Source organism: Plectropomus leopardus, chromosome 6 (genome assembly GCF_008729295.1).
Source record: "Plectropomus leopardus isolate mb chromosome 6, YSFRI_Pleo_2.0, whole genome shotgun sequence".
Classification (NCBI taxonomy): Eukaryota; Metazoa; Chordata; class Actinopteri; order Perciformes; family Serranidae; genus Plectropomus; species Plectropomus leopardus.
Window position 1 is genome coordinate 4,130,869 of NC_056468.1, and position 18,341 is coordinate 4,149,209.

At 39.1% G+C, this 18,341-nt stretch overlaps 1 protein-coding gene across 3 annotated transcripts; it reads left to right on the forward strand.

Annotated features, from left to right (window-relative positions):
* On the forward strand, window positions 1–17,164 carry LOC121945017 (NADPH oxidase activator 1-like). 3 transcript variants are annotated; one of them, XM_042489013.1, is made up of 16 exons: window positions 1–99; window positions 2,501–2,675; window positions 2,811–2,893; window positions 4,561–4,669; window positions 6,903–7,037; window positions 8,238–8,345; window positions 8,481–8,540; window positions 8,625–8,662; window positions 8,786–8,924; window positions 9,779–9,847; window positions 10,237–10,324; window positions 10,924–11,033; window positions 13,805–13,965; window positions 15,503–15,611; window positions 16,353–16,476; window positions 16,583–17,164. In XM_042489013.1, the coding sequence occupies exons 2-16, from the start codon at window positions 2,502–2,504 to the stop codon at window positions 16,687–16,689; spliced, it is 1,614 nt and encodes a 537-aa protein (XP_042344947.1). In that variant the 5' UTR covers window positions 1–99; window position 2,501; the 3' UTR covers window positions 16,690–17,164. The 3 variants fall into 3 exon arrangements, with proteins under 3 accessions (XP_042344947.1, XP_042344948.1, XP_042344946.1); XM_042489014.1 differs by having other exon boundaries at window positions 26–198; window positions 10,927–11,033; XM_042489012.1 differs by having other exon boundaries at window positions 33–198.
* The last annotated feature ends 1,177 nt before the right edge of the window (window positions 17,165–18,341 follow it).

Consider the following 18,341-nt stretch of genomic DNA (forward strand, 5'->3'; position numbering starts at 1 on the left):
CACTCTCACTTCCCTGTTGGCAGAGTGTGGAGTGCAGAGCAGCAGGCACGCAGCCAGAGACTGACTGAGCTCTAAGCGGCCTCTCTTCAGGTACAACAGGTGAGCAGTCTGAATGTGGACGACGTGTGAAGTTTCTCTGGTTAACTGTGCAGCTTGTATGAACTGAACTCAACATGTGTGGATAGGCAGCGGCTACGAGTAAGTATTCCAGGAAAAAATACAGAAAGTTACAGATTAAACCCTTGAAACCTTTATCGACATTTGTTTTCTTGCGCTTTGTTGAGATGTTTCACAAGCTATTTAACCCTTTGAAACCTGAGCAACCTTGACTTTTTTTTTTTTTTTTGAAAACATGAGAGCAACTTCTCAAGAAATGTCCCACAGTTTAGATGGATAGAAATTACTAAAAGGTGACAAAAAATGAACTGATTTTCTTTTTGTTTTTAAAAGAGGAACATTTAAAAATATCCAGAAAACTACAGGTATCATTATTATAACCATTAACTTATGTTACCAAAAATGTGTATATTTTTATTTTATATATTTTTTTGTTTTTAGGATTTTTTGGGGTAATTTTCTTGTTTTGGGGTAATTTTCTTTTTTTCTTTTTTTTTTTTTTTTAATTCCTGCTAATTTTTGAGCCATGTCTTGTTACGTTGCTCATTGCTTTCTGCCCATGTTCTTAAAAGAAGTCAAACCACTTCGCTTCAGAGGTTTCAAAGGGTTATCAAACTGTACAGTAATATATAAAAATTAAAAGTTCCTCCTTGAATGTACATTTTGCTGACATAACCTCTCCAGATGCAGGACTTTTGCTGTGATGCTGTTAATAGTTTTACTTAAGAAAGTTTTGAGTACTTCTTCTACAGCAGCCAACAGTCTGCTAACATTCCTGGTATGAGAATAACACTATGTAAAATTCTAGAAAGTATTCTGCTATGTAAAAATATAAAATATGTGCATTATGCTATGTATGATGCTACAATGTATAGCACAATAATAAGTCTATAAATATAAGAATAAGTCATTTAAATAGATTGTGGATCGTATGTTAAACATAAATCCAAAGTAGTGCAAGTATATAAGTAAAAATAAATTAGGATACTGAAAAGAATATTGTACTGTTGAATGATTATTAGTATTACAGCAGTTGAATTATTGCACCAATTATTGGACAGTTAAGACAGTCTTACATAGTTATTGTAAATTTAAGTCACTATTGCACAGTACTTTGCTGAAATATTTGTAACTGCTGTCATACATCTACTCAATATTTCCGATAATGGTGTAGGTGTTGTTTCATCATGCCACATGTGAAACACAGAGTATGGGAGTCAAACACTTCATTTCTTGCATTCTGGTGCAAGTTTTTATGCACCAATTTATACCTTTTCTACATCAAGTTATAGTCTGAATGTTTTTAATTTAGTTAAAGACCTCTGCTGCTTTAGTGTTTTACTGGGAGGCAAATGCACATTTTTAATTCTGAGCGATACTCATCCGTCCTGCCTCCTCCCCAAAATCTACACATATCATTTTGGAGGGAAATATTGTTCTTTTCACTCCACTACATTTATTTGATAGCAATAGTAACAGTTTACTATTCAGATTACATGTTGAATAACGTTAAAAATCACTTCATAAAATATGATAGTCATATACTGAACTACAATAATACTGTCCATAAACTTTAAATTAACTCATCTTAGACCAGCAAAAATGTTAAAATGTATCCATAATATAACATATAGTTGTTTTTTTTCTGTGTGTGTCAGCTTGATTTTGGATCTGTTACATTTAATTTAATTTCCAGACAAATTCAGTAATCCTCACATATCACCACACAGCCTATATGTATCAATTTTCAAATAATTATGTTTTTAAAAAGCTCTAAACAGCCAACCTTTTTCTCCTCCATAACTAGGCAGCTGCTATGTAAATATGTGCAATATTTTTTTATCTGCTGTGCAATAATCCCCCCCTGCCCCCCCTTTATTCCTGTGTCATGTCCAGGAACTTTTTATTTATTTATTTATTTACTTATCCAGTTTTTATACCTTGTATTCATTGATGTCCCTATTTTGTACATGCCATTCTTTGTTTTTATTTATGTTTTTAAATTGAGTCAAAAATCTGAATCTCTGATGTCTTTGCTGAATGACAATAAAACAAATCTTTAACCTTACAGTAGTAATTTCCTTTTTCTTTTCTTTTCTTTTTTTTTTTTTTTACAAATGCAAAAAAGCAAATGAAAAAATAAATAAGATAAAATGTATGGACCTATATAAACATATTTTAATACCAATTTTTTGAAGTTATTTTGTTTTTGTAAAATTGTCTACCTCTTCCTCTATTTCCTTATCCAATTATTATCTATGATTTTTGACACAGATAGGGATGAAGTAACAGGAGATAATATCTTATTTTAATATTTAAATATCTTATTTTAATATCTTATTTTAATATCGTATTTTTCTCTCCCTCTGTCTTCGCTGTCCAGAATGCTTTACACTGAGTTACTGCGGTTATGGGACGAGACGGTGCAGGCGGCGGATGCCAAGGACTGGGAAGGAGCTCTGTCCAAAATGGAGCAGATCAGTGAACCCAATTCTCACATTCTGTTCAACGCTGCCTCGGCTCACCTGGTCCTGGGACAGCTGGACCTGGCCGTGAAGGTCTGTGTGTTGTGTGCATTGGAGGATAATAAGGAGGGTTGGAAAGGAAAATTCTGCGCTTCAGACTCTCAGACACCTCTGTTTTGTTATTTAATTCTAATGTCCATTACAACGCCTTGTCTTTTCCATGTCCAGGCTTTAGACCTCGCTCTCGCCAAGGATGAACGACTCGCTGTCGGCTTCTTCCAGAGAGCAGGAGTGATGATGCAGATTGACAGGTGGGAGACAGCACTCTGTTCCAAACACTGACTTACAGTCTACACAACATTAAAGACAGAGTATGTAACTTTTGACACTACTGTGATGTGTTAATCTCACAGATGGGAAATAAAGGGAAGTCAGTTTGCTATCACCCTGCCACGGTGGCTGCTGCTCATTGAAGGGTGCAGAGTTTCGGTCACAAGAAATGGTATTGTTGCTTCCTTAAAGTGATGCAATTTTTTAAAACAGATCGGTTGACCTTTATGTTTAAACTTGTAAACTGTACGTTATAGTTTTAATTTTATAAGGGATTTTTAAAAAAATATTATGACGACTTAATTGGTTGGAGTTAGTAGTTAGAACATGGATGTATTATGGGATAGTGTGACATTTTCGGAAATACGCTCATTTGACTTCTTGGTGAGAGTTAGATGAGAGGATTTCATATCTGTATTGTAAATGTAAGGCCAGAGGCTGCTTAGCCTATAAGACTGAAAACAGAGGCTCTTTACAAAGGTGACAATATCTGCCTGCCAGCACCTCCAAAGCTCACTAATTAACACGTTATATCCAGGCAACAACCTCCAGGGCTTAAAAGTAATGCCAAAGCACAAGTGCCAAAAACTGCAGTTTCTTTAATGGCCATTAGAGGCTAGCTCCAACAGCATAGCCTAACTCACCTGTTCAAATTATTTTAGCTTTAAAGTCATACATAATTAATAGCATTGCCTCTTTGAGTGTCAGATGGGTGCTATCTGTTGACAACATTGGTTAGGTAACGTAACCATGCATTTAACTCAAGCTTCACAGAGTAGTCACAAAGATGCTGTCACTATTTCAGTGTGTTTTCAGTTCATAAAAGCTTACTGTAATGTTTGGCACACCTAAAAAAGTCTTGTTCGGTGTCTGGTTGTACTAAAAGACCAGAAAAAAAGCTTTTCTGGTGAGCACATTTTGCCAGCTAGTGATAAGGTTATCTCCATTATCCTATCCAAATATGGTTACTACTAGTTCCAAAAATCCAAAATGCCAAACTCGAGGCTTCCACTCTATGAGTCTTAAAAATGTGGTTGCCAACAAGTGGCTAAATAAGACTACAGAACGTCATCACGCTGAACTTGGCTTTACAGCCTTGTTGCGGTGGTGACATTAAGTCGTGCAAAAATCTTGAAAAATTATCTTGCTGAACAAAGTGTGTAAGTGCCTAATACATTTGTTTGCCACAGAGCTTATTTTCTGCAATAATCAAAATCCAACAGTAAATCCCATATACTTTTTGAACACGAGATCGGGGTGTTAACTTCCATATTGGCCTCCAGAAAAATGTCATCCCTGGAGCACTCTATGGTTGATGCAACTATGGCTATGAACATTCAATCATCTTATTAATAAATTCTTTAAAAAGGCCACAGTGTGGTTTCATGGGTAATTGTGTGCTGGGCTGTTTTTTTTTTTTGGTTGGGCGCACTCACTTCCTGGAGACTTTTCATCACTGTGATGTTGCTGGGCAACCGGGGTAGACTGCATGACGAACAAAAAGTCTGACCCACAACACCTCTGTAAAACCACAATGTTCGTGTTGTTCAGCTTTTGTTATTCATCTTAAAAATGTACCTTTTTTATCCATTTCTGTCCAGCTCTGAATTTTCTCTGTTTGCTTGTCTGTGCATCGCTGTCTCCCCAGGCTGGAAGAGGCTCTATCAGACTGTATTTGGGCACAGAAGCATATGAGAGGAAACATGGTCATTGACTACAGACAGCTGGGACTGCGATTCAAACTCTACAGCTGGCAGGTCTGACATTCAGCCTCGCACAAATACACACTGCACTATGCACCGGCAACTGTAAGCCTCCAGCATGCTACTTCTGACACAATGCAATGAAATAAAAAGGAAATCCAATCCCATCTGTACTGAGGAATGAAAATGCAGAGCGAACTGTGCTTTGTCATCACCTCCATTGTGTAGTTCAAACGTCGCACACACCTGGAAGCTAACAAAGCCTCATTGATGGAGGTTACACAACATTACATATTTCTTCCCACAGCTCAGATAAGACATGCTCTGTCTTTTCACAGATAATGCACCTGTGATTGGAGGAACTCAGTAACAGCTCAACTATCCAGCTAACATGCTTAAAGGCGAATGTGACTATCAGTGTGAGAAATCACTTTATCAGACATTCAGCATCATCCATCCTCTGATATGATGGAAAAGATGCTGTTTATGTAAAATACGTGACAGCCACACTGGTCGTCAAGGAAATCCGATGAGCTGAATGGATTCTAGAGTGATATCATGCATAATGATGGTAATCAGGATTATACTGATTGGGCTTGATGGTGAAACAATGGCTTGTAGATTGCAGAATCACACAACACAACTCTTAATGGTGGTAAAGCAACCCAATTACAAGGAGTAAATATTGCATTTATATTGCATGTACATTTGGGCAAACCACAAATATGTTACAGTTTGTATGTATGTATCATATCTACATTTTTAAAGTGACGTAGCTGACATCCTCATTAGGAGTTGGAAGGCATGTTGGATGACATGACACCAGCCAAGCTGCAGACCACTGTTTGAGACCCACCAACAACAACACTGGTTGTTTTTTAAGCAAGTTGCGAGTTTGCAGCAGCTTTTTTGGCCACCAAATGTGGCTATTTTGTAGTGACCCTTTTGCTGTGTTTCCGGCAGCTTAAGGCACAAAATGTGGGTGTTCTGTCGTGTCCCATCACAGTTTCCAGCAGGGATAATGCTGCAAAGGTGTTTCTTTCCCTGAGACATTGCTCCGCTTCCTGCCAGGATAGTGCCACAAAAAGGAGTTCTTTTTTTATCAAGACATCACTGCATTTCCAGCAGAGAAAGTGCAATGAAAGGCATCTTTTTTCTTCACTGCGCAGCATAATGGTACAAAAAGTAGTTCAAGACATCACTTGAAGAAAAAAAAAGCAATTGTTTTACAGAGACACCACTGTGTTTTCAGTGGGGATTATGTCCCCAAAAATTGGGTGTTTTAAGCCAAAACATGATATTTTCCTATACATATCCAAGTGGTTTTTACAAGGTAGATTAAATAAAATTCAAATTTGTCCCTAAATCCTGCTACATCTTTTGGAGTCGAAGGAGGAGTTTAGGATTTTTACAGGCTGGGGAAAGAAAGTGCTCCATAGTCTGGTGGTACGCCAGCTGATGCTAGATGGCAGCAGGGTCAACCTGCCTGAACCTGCATTACCACATGATTGTTGAAGCGTAGAGTTTTAACATATCTGCTAAAGTTTCAACATATAATGCCTCCCAAAATAACACAAACCCTTCATGTTTTGGAAAACATTAAGTATTGGTGTTCAGTCATTATTTTTTGAATGATCAGCTGAGAGGCAGATACTTGATAAAGACAGAGCTCTGTAACTGAGACACGTTTTCCTACAACAGTGACAGCTGTTGGCATGTCTCCATCAGTCACAGTGCTGCTATTGTTTTGCTGCCATCACAGTAAAGCAGTTCCACAAAACAGTAACAAGAGTTAACAATTGAACAAACTGAACTGAAACACTCAAGTATATACATGACGGATCAAAATATCACCAAAAGTTTGACAATGACTGGCACAATAAAAAGGGATAAATAATGCACCATGCTGCATATCTGACAATATTATTCTTAAAGGTGGAAAATCTTGTGCAAAGTGGCACTGGTCTCTGGCTATTTAAATCTCAGCTCCAACAGAAGCATCTAATGCACAGACATGTCACCTTGGTGAATGCTTGGTAATGCTGCTTTTTAGCCTCTGTAGCTCCGTCCTCCAGTGTCCTCAGACTTGAGTGTGTGGGGAGTTTTTGTACCAAAACCAAAAACGTACATTTTGAAAGACAGAAACGTTACTGAAGTAATCACTGAATCATTAGCATCGGCCCACATAAGGACAGTTTGTCGAGGTAGATGATGTAAAATCTCAATAAAGGTAACATGAATATTAATGGGATGTAACTGACATGTATAATTGTGACGTGTCCCCCAGGTATTATATAACGCAGCAGCTGTGTACTGTCGGATGGGCCAGTGGGAGCGGGCCAGGGAGGTTCTGCTGTCAGCCTCCCAGGAGAGAGGAGCAGGCCGAGGGGGAAACTTGGAGGTGGCTTTGGACAGCGTCCTGGTGAGTGTCACAACTTTCACAACAGACTGCAAAGGACATGAGACCGACTTTGGTGTTGAATTTCAACAACCGCTGCACTATTCATGTCATGTATGTTTGTTGTTTGTATTTATACCTTTGCCATACTTGATGTCCTAATAAGGATAGAAAGATTAGGATGATTTCCAAAGTGAGGACCGTGGATGTGTCTTTAACCCTTTTAAATCGAGAGCAACATCACTTTTCTTGTGCTGCTTTTAGACAGCTTCCAGTATAGTATTTTAACTCCTGAACCCTAAACAAATGAACGTAATCTATTTCACAAATATGAGAAAAAGGCAATGAGCAACTTGATAATAAAATGTTCCACAAATTCAAATAAAATTTTTAAAAAATATTGATTATAATTACAGTTTAAAATTATGGTAGAGAGTTTGCGAAATCATTTTTTCAACATGTTTTCAGATCATTTCATTGTGTTTTTGTTTGTTTCTTTTCTTTTATTATTGTTATTTATTCTTATTCTTTTATTTTATCATTTTTTTCTTTTTTGTTACAAATTTTCAGCTAGGTTCCTTGTACTTTTTGAAAATTCTTTTGCTAATTTTTGGGTAATTTCTTATGTCATTGCTCATTGCTTTCTTCCCAGAGTGTGTCACTACATCTGAAGAAGGCACAAGCTGATACGCATTGGTGTATTTTAATGTATACAATTCCATAACTATTTTAGCATTTTCTTGAGGTAAGTTTCTTTTTTTAAAAAACTTTTTTCCACCTCTTTGCAGTAGTACATGAGACAGACATATATTTTGTCCTTCCTGTAGTGCTCCTATCAGCATTTGCTACTATCCACCATGCCTGAACAATAAAAACCAGTCAGAGCGGAGGGGTCTCAAACACAGCTGTCAATCATGTGAACCACTGCTCATGATCTGTGGTCAAACTGTAAAATTAGGCAGCACTAATCAAATACAGATCAGGAGTCTGTTACTGCATTGTCTATTTCTCATCTCAAATGTTTTCACAAACATATTTTAGTGCACTGTTTCGCTGTAAAATGAGGACGTTTGCTACGGCTGGTTGGCAGTGCTTACTTTGGGCTTGACTATTTAACATGGCAGTCGCGTTACAAACCTTCTCGTTTTACAGGAAAACAGTACACTAAAATACAATACAGCTTTTTTGTATGAGAAAAAAAAAATACCTTTCTGATTTTAACAGAGGGGAGAGGTCCTGGCTCCTCTCATGGTGCCTGAGGATGTGATGTTTCGTCCCAGGAAACAGGATGTGGAGCAGCTGAAGCAAAGAGACTTCCTGGGCAAAGCAAAGGTACAGTTCCCTCTATGGCAAATTTTGTGTCATGGGTGTATGGATGCTCAGACAAGATTCCCCAACTTGAACTTGTCAGTGTAAATGAGAGGAAAAAATATTGCAGAACAGCAATGCATGATGCTCTGATTGCAGGTGATTTCCTCCATGATTCCCAACGATGATTTTGGAGGCTTTGAACCTCTAAGGATGCAGGTAAGAATGACCACAGTGTCAGTATGAATACAGACATAACTGACAGTAAGTCCCTTTGCTAACTTTCACCTCTATTCACCACAGAAACCTGGTTTCTATGAGCCCAAGGTGGATGGAGCTCAGTGAGTATAAAAGAAACATTATTAACCTGAGCTGGTGATAAGCTGATGCTGCTTTTGAACAGCACTTTACAGTAATAATGTTTGTACATTTATGACTGATTTAGTCTTTTCACCACCTGTAAGGGATTCTCGATACATGCGTATGCGGACTCCTTACATGGGTCGGGGCCCAGGACAGCTGACTGTGCCAGGAGGGGCCATGGTGTTCTTATTTGGCGAGGAAGACAGGGATGGGATGGCAACTGTCATATATGATGGACAGGTGAAGAGACTGAGAATCTATGAATCTACAATGAGCCAAAGATCCAGTGTGGATCCTATAGACTGATATTTATTTATTTTTTGAGTTAAGGCCCAAAACATGTATGAGGTCACCGTGACATTGGCTTTTGACCACCAGATTCTAATGAGTTCATTCTTGAGTCCAAGTGAACGTTTGTGCCAAATGTGAGAAAACTCCCTTGTGCCCGTTTTTAGATATCGGGTTCATAACAATAAGATGGTTGCAAGGTCACAGTAACCATAACCTTTGAAAACCAAATTCTAAACAGCTCATCTATGAGTCCAAGTGAATGTTTTGTCAACTTCGAAGAAATTCCCTCAAGGTGTTCTTGAGATGTTGCGTTCACAAGATTGAGACGAATGTAAGGCCACCATGACCTTGACCTTTGACCAGCAAAATGTAATCAGGTCATCCTTGAGTCTACGCAAATGTTTACGCCAAATTTGAAGTAATTCCCTCAAGGTGTTCTTGAGATATTGCATTCACAGGAATGAAACTGATTAGATCACAGTGACCTTGACCTTTGACCCAAGACAACCAAAATCCAATCAGCTCATCATGGAGTCCAAGTGAATGTTTGTGCAAAATTTGAAGAAAATTCCCTCTAGATGTTGAAATATGGTATTCACAACAGTCCAGACGGACAGACGTGCGGCTAGACAGACAACACGAAAACATAAAGCCCTCGGTATAAAAGGCATAATCTAAAAATCCTCCAAATTTGCGGACACAATCCTGAGACCCTAGTGGCTGGTGACAAATCTGTGGGTTTTTTTCTTGGAGTTTGTGTCTTTTAAACATCACTATCTGATTTTCAATCCTTTATGTTTCAGAGAGGACTCCTGCCAATGTCCCTGCTCGAGCCTGCAGATGTCAAGATGGCTAAAGGCAAAAAGGAGAATGTAACGTATCGTCAATGTAATACTATAATACATTTTATGATGCATTGGCCAATACATTTCAGGGTCATCTTGAAAGGAAACACAGTGGGTTTCACTTAAAAGCTTTAATGGTGGCACTTCAGAGAGACTAAATTAGACTCACACTGAGCGGAGCTGTATCTCTGCTGCACCCCCGAGACCAGCCGGCAAAACTGCTGTGTCAGGAAAAACATGAAAATGTTCTAAAAACGCCTGCTACACTTAAGCCCTTCAGCCGCAACACCATATCACTGTACTCCTTTTCACAAGAGATAAGTTTCCTGCTGGGAGAAAAATGCTTTGTGTTTTTTTACCATTAGAAAAAAACAAATGCTGTTTCCCTGACCTTCCTGTTTCATTTCCTCCCACAGAGAGTTCCCAGTGGGATCCCTCTCCCACCGGCACTCAAGCCACCCACTCGCCCTCAGCTTCAGCCCAGCTCTGTGGCTCCACCTCGAGGTAAGAAAAAAATCATCTTAGTCCTCTTGGTCCTCCCATTCTCTCTAAAATCCTCCTGCCTCTAATATGTCTTGGAGTTAAGGATGCTTCTGCAATTTTAGGATATTTCTAAGATTTTATGACATTTCTACAATTTTATGATTTTTCTAGTATTTTATGACATTTCCAGGATTTAAGGACATTTCTAGGATTTTAGAACATTTATACGATTTTATGACATTTCTAGGATTTTAGGAACTTTCTGGGCTTTTAGGACATTAAGGGCTAAGCTAGGACCTCTGTCAGGGAGTGCAGGGGATCCTCCCCTGATTTTTTTTAGATATAAAAAAGCTCTGTTTTGATGCTGTTTTATGCACTGCGGCACTGTATGTAAATTAACAGTACAAAACAATCCTCAGTAAGGATCACTTCACTTTTATTGTGGATTAGAAAATGTTTGGGGGGCCACCTGACACCCTATCAGGGGCCAGATTGGCCCGTGGGACTTAAGTTGAATGTCACTGGTTTAATGGAAGAGACTCAGAGAGCATCTACCCGTCTAACTTTTCTGTTAGACTTGTACTGTGTGTGCTCAGACTGTACATGTACTGTTTTCCCAGCAGTCCGTTTTACCTCAGACACTCCACCTCCGTCCTACACTACTGCCACCCACGCTCCGCTGCCTGCCTCTGAGCCTCCCCAGTACACAGCCAACGCAGCCAGCAACCAGGTAATATCCCCCCTCTGAAAAGTCACATTCATCTGAGCAAGCTCGAAGGTAAAATCACATCAAAGTTATGTTCTTCGCGCATCCAGGGCGAGACACACACAAACACATACCACACATACACTCTCCTTCTCTTTCTACGTGATCTAAATTTAGGAGGATTGTGCCTACTTGAGAAGAAACTGCTTAGTAAGGTTGAACTTAGCAGGGGGAATGCTGATGTGTCCCGATTAAGTCACTATGACGCTCAAGGGAGGGAGAGGTAGTCAGCGTTTGGATATAAATATTCTTTTGTGTGTTTTTTGCATGCCACAGTGACCTGAAAAGATGAGTCCTTAACTAATGGACTTCCTGTTCCACATTTGCCACTTCAAAACAGTTTCTCTCTAACAGGCTCACTGAGGATGATTTCATTTCAAACTGAGGATGAAGATGATGCTTTTTTATATCTTCCAGCCCATAATGAGTGAGCCATGGCAACCTGCTGCATCTTGAACAAAAGCAGCTACAGATGCCTCATTTAATCACTATAATCAATTAGTTTAATCATCACGTATACGACACATGCTCAGGGAATTAGTCTCAGTGATGTTAATGCAGATGCTTGATGAAGTTTCATGGTGCACTGACCGAGGATTACAGGAGCTTACACAAAGAGACTACACACATTATTACTGCAGCTTCTTCATCATACACAGTCACGCTCACTGCTTCTTAAGAATTCCACAAGACAAAAATCCAGTCCTCAATTTGTTTCGGTTTAATTCATCCTGCTCTTAAGGCAAAAAGAACACTCTGGAATCTATATAAATATATATTTTTTTATGAAGACCGATGTTAATATTTTTAATGACTACATCAAGATCTCTAGATTTGTGTCAACCCTTTCAAACTTGCAAAATGGCTTGATTTCTTTCAAAAACATGGAAATATGTCAATGAGCAACAGGAGGACAACAGATTATCGGCCTGGCCAATCATTGGGACTGATATTTGGGATTTTGCCGATTATCTGTATCTGTATTTCATTTTAATGATCCCAGATAAAATTAATTAATTAAAAAATGCAAAGAAAGTGTCAGCATTAGAGGGACTTTTAATTTTTAAAACCTCAGGGAGCTATTCCTATTTATTCCTTTTTCATTTAAATCTTCACTTGACTTTATAAAAAAAGTTGCTGGGAACTTGCTGTATATGATGATGAACGTTTCAGTTTTTATTAAGCATTGGCTAAAGGCATTTAAACAAAGTTTTGTGTTGGAGTTTGATATAGTCCAAATTCTAAATATTGACAGAGAGACTTTCATTTTTATTGTAAATGTATATCAGTTGTAAATATAGGTTATCGGGCTCATTAACCATCGGACTCATTCAAAGGTCAAAGAAAAATAACAAGGAAGGATTATATCAATTTAGGTATTTGTTACCATGTACTTTACACTTTCCTGTCTTAATTCATTAAGACGAGTGTTAGGGTTTGTAAATTTAATCTGATGCTCCACACAAAAATGAGAGAGCTGTTCAAAGAAACAGCGCATTCTATTACAACATGAATTATCAAACAGTATAGTTAATCACACATTCACTCCGTTCAGTCTCCCAAGACAGAACAGCAGAGTGTGAAGCCTGCAGATCCTTTTCTGAACAAAACACACCTCACAACAAACCAAAGCAAACGCATCAGCCAGGGTCAGGCCAGTTTAGAGACACCATCCACCATCCCCTCCACCTCCAGATGGCAAATTCAGCTCATATACTACATCACTTTAGAAATGTGGTACATATGAAACACACAAATGTACAATATCTGTGGTTTGCAAAATTTGCACAAAGCCAACATTTTCTGCTGACCACCATGGGTTCCCCATAGAGGCAGAGTGCAGATGCCATTTGCTGTGGTCACATGATATGATGTGAAAATGTGCATCTGTAGATTTAAAAAAATGAAAGAATGAATAGGGTGTTTGTGCGCACAGATTATTCATTCATTCATTGTCCGTAACCGTTTGTCCTCGCAAGTCATTGGGCAGAAGGAGGGGTACACCCTAGACAGGTTGCCAGACTATCGCAGGGCTGACACATATAGACAGACAACCGTACATGCTCACAGTCACACCTAAGGGCAATTTAGAGTCACCAATCAACCTGAGCTGCATGTCTTTGGAATGTGGGAGGAAGCCGGAGACCCTGGAGAGAACCCACGCAGACACGGGGAGAACATGCAAACTCCGCACAGAAGGGCCCCCACCCACGGACCGAGCCCCATTCCAACCCGGGATCGAACCAGGGACCCTCTTGCTGTGAGGCAACAGTGCCACCGTGCCGCCCGTGCACAGATTAATAAACTAAAAAATAAAAATAAAAGTAAAATTAAAAACATTTTTAGAAGTGCTCTATAAAAATGTTAATGAGAAAAATGAGAAGATACGGACCTCTGACCTCCAGAATTAAAGGTATAGGTGGGTTAGATAGTTAGATATGTAACTAATGGACAACAGTTCCCAGGGGGCAAATTCTGTTAGGGCCCTAAAAACATTTGGGCAGGCCCTGTTTCTGTAAAACATTCAAAGTAACAATAACTAAAACTATTATTATACTAGTATTACTTCTAGTAATAATTAGAATTGTACAGGCAGGAGTAATGCTAGTATTAGTGACACTAATATTAGTACTATTGCTATTACCACATAATAAGTGTTCGCACTGATTGGACCAGATCATTACTTTTAAATAAAATCTGCATTTACATGATCTTTTAATGCTTTTTGTTCCCAGCATGACGATGAAGCTCAGGGAGCAGAGGCGTCCTCTGTGGTGGTAAAGGTCCACTACATATACACCGTGGCTCTGTCTGTCCCTCTGGACACAACGTACAGTGAACTGAAGGAGCACATTGCAGAGAAATTGGGCCAGCCAGCATCTCAGCTGCGCCTCAGGTAACCACAGGCCTGCCAACCCACTTCTGTCTCCTCCAATTTCAACAAGTGATGCCTCTTTTCTAAAAATATACGCTTCTTTGTCCACTCCACCCTGTGGGTCCAATATCTGTTCTGGCTAAAAAAACATAAGACATTGGACACTGAGGCTGCAGCTCCGTCGACATGAGAGGGGTCCATGAAAGCAGCAAGAAACAGCGGAATAGGATTAACACAGCCTCATCATTAAACATAACATGACATCTAAGAACGGATAACAGTGGTACCACACTGAAATACATTCACTTGAGAATAACTTTTTTCCCATTTTTCAGACTTTTTGGGATTGTTATGGGAAAAAAGAATATTTGCTACGTTTATCTGTATTAATGACATGAAACATATTATTATTTTTTAAAAAAAATTACAAGATATCTATCTCAGTAATTCAGGAAAAAAGATAGCAGAATTATTTTATTTCATAAAAACTTTTTTCAGAATTTCAGATCATAATGGTAAATGGACAGTACTTGTTTAGTGGTTTTCTAGTCTTTTTTGTCCACTGAAAGTGCTTTCACCCTATATGTCACATTCACCCATTTTCACACTGGTGGCAGAGGCTACCGTTTATTGTGCTACCTGCTACTCAGTAATCATTCACACACACGCACACTGCAATGACGCAGCATTGGGGTTCAGTATCTTTCCCAATGATACTTCAACATATTGCCTGGAGGAGCGGGGGTTGGAATCCCTGACCTTCTGATTAGGGGACAACCTGCTCTACTTCTGAGCCACAGCTGCCCCATCTTGTTAATTCAGAACTAGAATTACAGCCACATGGTTTATGCCTCCATCAATGTCTGTGAAAACATGAATGCTTCACACACATCTTCCCCTCGGCAGCACAAAAGATCTCTACAATCAGCAATGTTTCAGGATTAGTGTCAACAATTCAGTATTTGATTAAATGTCTCCCCTTCTGTTCCTGAGATGAGGTTAAATAATGGCCAGAAAAGTGTTTTTGCAGAACATTATAATGTCACAACTGACCTTTGACCTTTTGGATATAAATTGTCAGCACTTTTTCATTATATCCTTTTAAACATTTGTGTGAAAATTTAGCATATCGATTATTGAGTTATGGCCAAAAACATTTTAATGAGGTCACAGTAACCTTGACCTTTGACTTTGGACCACCAAATTCTCATAAAATTTCCAAAAGAAATTCTCTCAAGGTGTACTTGAGATACCATGTTCATGAGAGTGAGACACTTGCAAGTTCACAGTGACCTTGACCTTTGACCCACAAAATCTAATCAGTTCATCCTTGACCCAAAAACACATTGCCTCCACCTACGGCTATCACAGGCAAATAATATGATCTCAAGTGAATGCATTACACTTCCATTCAATGGGACCAGTTAATTTGTCTAGTTGTTAAAATAGAACAAAGTTGTTTTTTCTATTGTCTGTCTACACATATCCCTCTATGATGCCATTCCCATCTAATTCTCTACTGGCACTCCTCCTTACCACTCCCACTCTCTCTCATCAGACATAAGCAGCATGGGTCCCGGGTGCTGATACCTCTGGGTGGGGAGGAGGAGCCGGGACACACTGTGCAAGAGGTGGCTGAGGCTGGCAGAGCCACCCTGTGGTGCCAGGTGAGGATTTAAACTCACAACCACACAATCATCAGGGTTTGAAGTCAGACATCAGTTGCAGGGGTGTGTCCTGGGGTCGTAGTTGCCCCCCTGCTAGATTTTCACCCTACTATTATTAAAACTGAACTGATCAACGTTTTGCAGTAAAAGTGGATCAAAGATGGGATGTCCTCTTGGCAAAGACGTGCTGACCATGAACAGCAACGGCCCTTTTTTCAGTGAAAAATTTCACTTAAAAAACCCACTGTACACAACCTGCCCAGCACCAAACAGCAGACAGACAAAACCAGAGAGCCAGAGAAGAAAGAACACGTATCCCAATGAGGAAAGGTCTTACTTGAAAGTGAAGAAAGGTCTAGGGTCAGAAGAACTTTACGTCTTTATGCAAATACATAAGTTTAAGTTACGTACATGGTTATTTTAACCGAAACCACAATCTCTCACTGAGTTTAACCAAGTCCATTTTTGTTCTCTAAACCAAACTACAAAAAGCATCATGACAAAAACATGGCAGTTAAAGGGTTAAAATTCTGAAAATTCATGGATATTTGATATTTATGATTACGAATGATGACGGTTAAAAAATAGCTCAATGACAGTAGAAAATCTATAAAAATATATTTTTTTAAAGCTTGATTTTGAAAAGTGCACTTTGTGCGCAGAGCAATACGAGTGTGTGTAATATTAAAGCAGGCCCAAAGGGTTAATGATTCCCCTCATTGTGCTATTGTTCTACTACAGACAGAAGACCCCCTAGCCAACCGTACCATTCTCTATCAGATGGTGGCGCTGTATGACTACGCTGCTCAGGGCCCAGAGGACCTGGAGTTCAGTGAAGGAGACACCATCGACATCCTGGGTGAAGGTGAGGCCCTGCAGGTCAACCTTGTCCTGAATCATAAAAAGTCTTGATGTTTTGTTCGCTGTTCTTACTCTGCTTCTTAATGTTTCTCTCTAACACTCTTTAATAGTAAACGAGGAGTGGCTGGAGGGACACACTGCAGGAAATATTGGCATCTTCCCCAGCTGCTTCGTCTACAGGGAGAACGTCGACATCATTGAGAGCTCGGAGGTGTAAAAGCAGATTTGCTACTGTGCAGTCGTCTCCAATAAACCTACTAACCCAAGAATGGTGGGCGCTCACAGCCTCAGAATAAACAAACAACACATTTATAGTGGAATCACTACTGAATTCAACATGCTTTCAAAATATTTCCTTCTCATATCTATAATGTTGCTTAGAGTTTGTCTCTGATTCTGAAGAGTATGTATATATTAACCCTAATGTACCTTTTCTGTTTTCTGTATCCTGTGGTATCTCTGTGACATTCCTGTTATATCCTTTACTATTCACGTGAGGGTCTATACTGATCTTATTGAGCTTTATGAAATTTTTATCCACTCGGGAATCAGCAGAATGCTCCTGTAATATTACAGGGATAAACTGATCCTGGTCCGGCAACTTTAAAGTGTATTAACCCCTTCAAAACTGAGAAATTGGTTTGATTTATCTTGCCAATTAGCAACTTAACAAAAAATGACTCAAAAGTGAGCAGGAAATTAGTAGAAAGTTACACTAAATTTACCTGAAATTGGCAAAAAATAAATGAACAAAAACAGGAAATTACATAAAAAGTGCTATAAAACAATATATATCTTAAAGGATGTTTCCTTTGGATTTTGGAGTAATGCGTCAAACATATGTTTATGATACTTACATGTTTAGGTCAGCAAGCTATCTTTACAAATGAACATCACTTTATGTTTAAAGTACTTAGCCACTTCCTGGCAGCCACCTTTTTTAAAACAAATAAAAGATTAAGAATAAAATTCAAGATTCTCAAATGGGGTGTTTACTTAAGTATTTTATGTCATAGAACAAGAGGTGAAAGTCTCTTTCGCTTGTGTTGACCACCGGCATTTTGGGCATTTAACAAAAAACCCTTTCAAAAATTCCATTGACTTTGAGAGGAGGGAACCAGGAGTACTGAAATGCTAACTCATTTCTGGGGTTTAAGACTGATTTGTGAGGTTCCCTATTCCCAGAAAGATGAGAGAGGGCATGACCTCAGTGCTGCTAGAAAGAGTTAAGAGCAAAGATAACGGCAGTAGTTTGAGGGATTTTAATTATCTAGACAATGATTAGTTGAGCACAGTTAAGGCGTGAAGAATAAATTGTAAAGCATTTCAAATAAATCATGTTGGATATTGGACAGCACCACAGATATGAGGACAAGAGAAAAAATACTGAACTGTCATCTTCCCAGAACAGGCTCTCTCAAAAATGAGTTTTATAGTGAGGAGAGGGAGTGAGGAAGGCCACACGCACGCGTTCAAACGCATGCACACACACACACACACACACACACACACACAAGCACACACACACACAAACACAAAGCTGTGCTGAAGTGACAGTCTTAAGAGACTGAGCTGGGACAAACTGTGCAAAACTGGAACAGCAGGCCACGAACTTCACTGCTTCAGTTTCAGTAACAGAGATTCGAAAATAAAATTATTCGAGGAAACTCACCAATGTCTTAGCTAAAGTTTGCCATAAGGCATAAAGGTAGAACAAGTTTGGAAGAAGCCTTATGGTCTCATGAGACAACATCTGAGGTTTCTAGACTTTTGGGGGAATTATTAAAATGGCTATCACTGAAGGTGACAATGGCCATGTGGCAGGTGGACTGGGTAGGATGTAATGATTTCCTATACTCTCTTGTGAAC

Excerpts from the sequence above, each read along its gene's own strand:
- LOC121945017 (XM_042489013.1), top strand. The coding sequence starts at position 2,502 with ATGCTTTACACTGAGTTACTGCGGTTATGGGACGAGACGGTGCAGGCG. Across the intron at positions 4,670-6,902 it reads TCAAACTCTACAGCTGGCAG|GTATTATATAACGCAGCAGC; the intron begins GTCTGACATTCA and ends CGTGTCCCCCAG. Across the intron at positions 16,477-16,582 it reads CATCGACATCCTGGGTGAAG|TAAACGAGGAGTGGCTGGAG; the intron begins GTGAGGCCCTGC and ends ACTCTTTAATAG.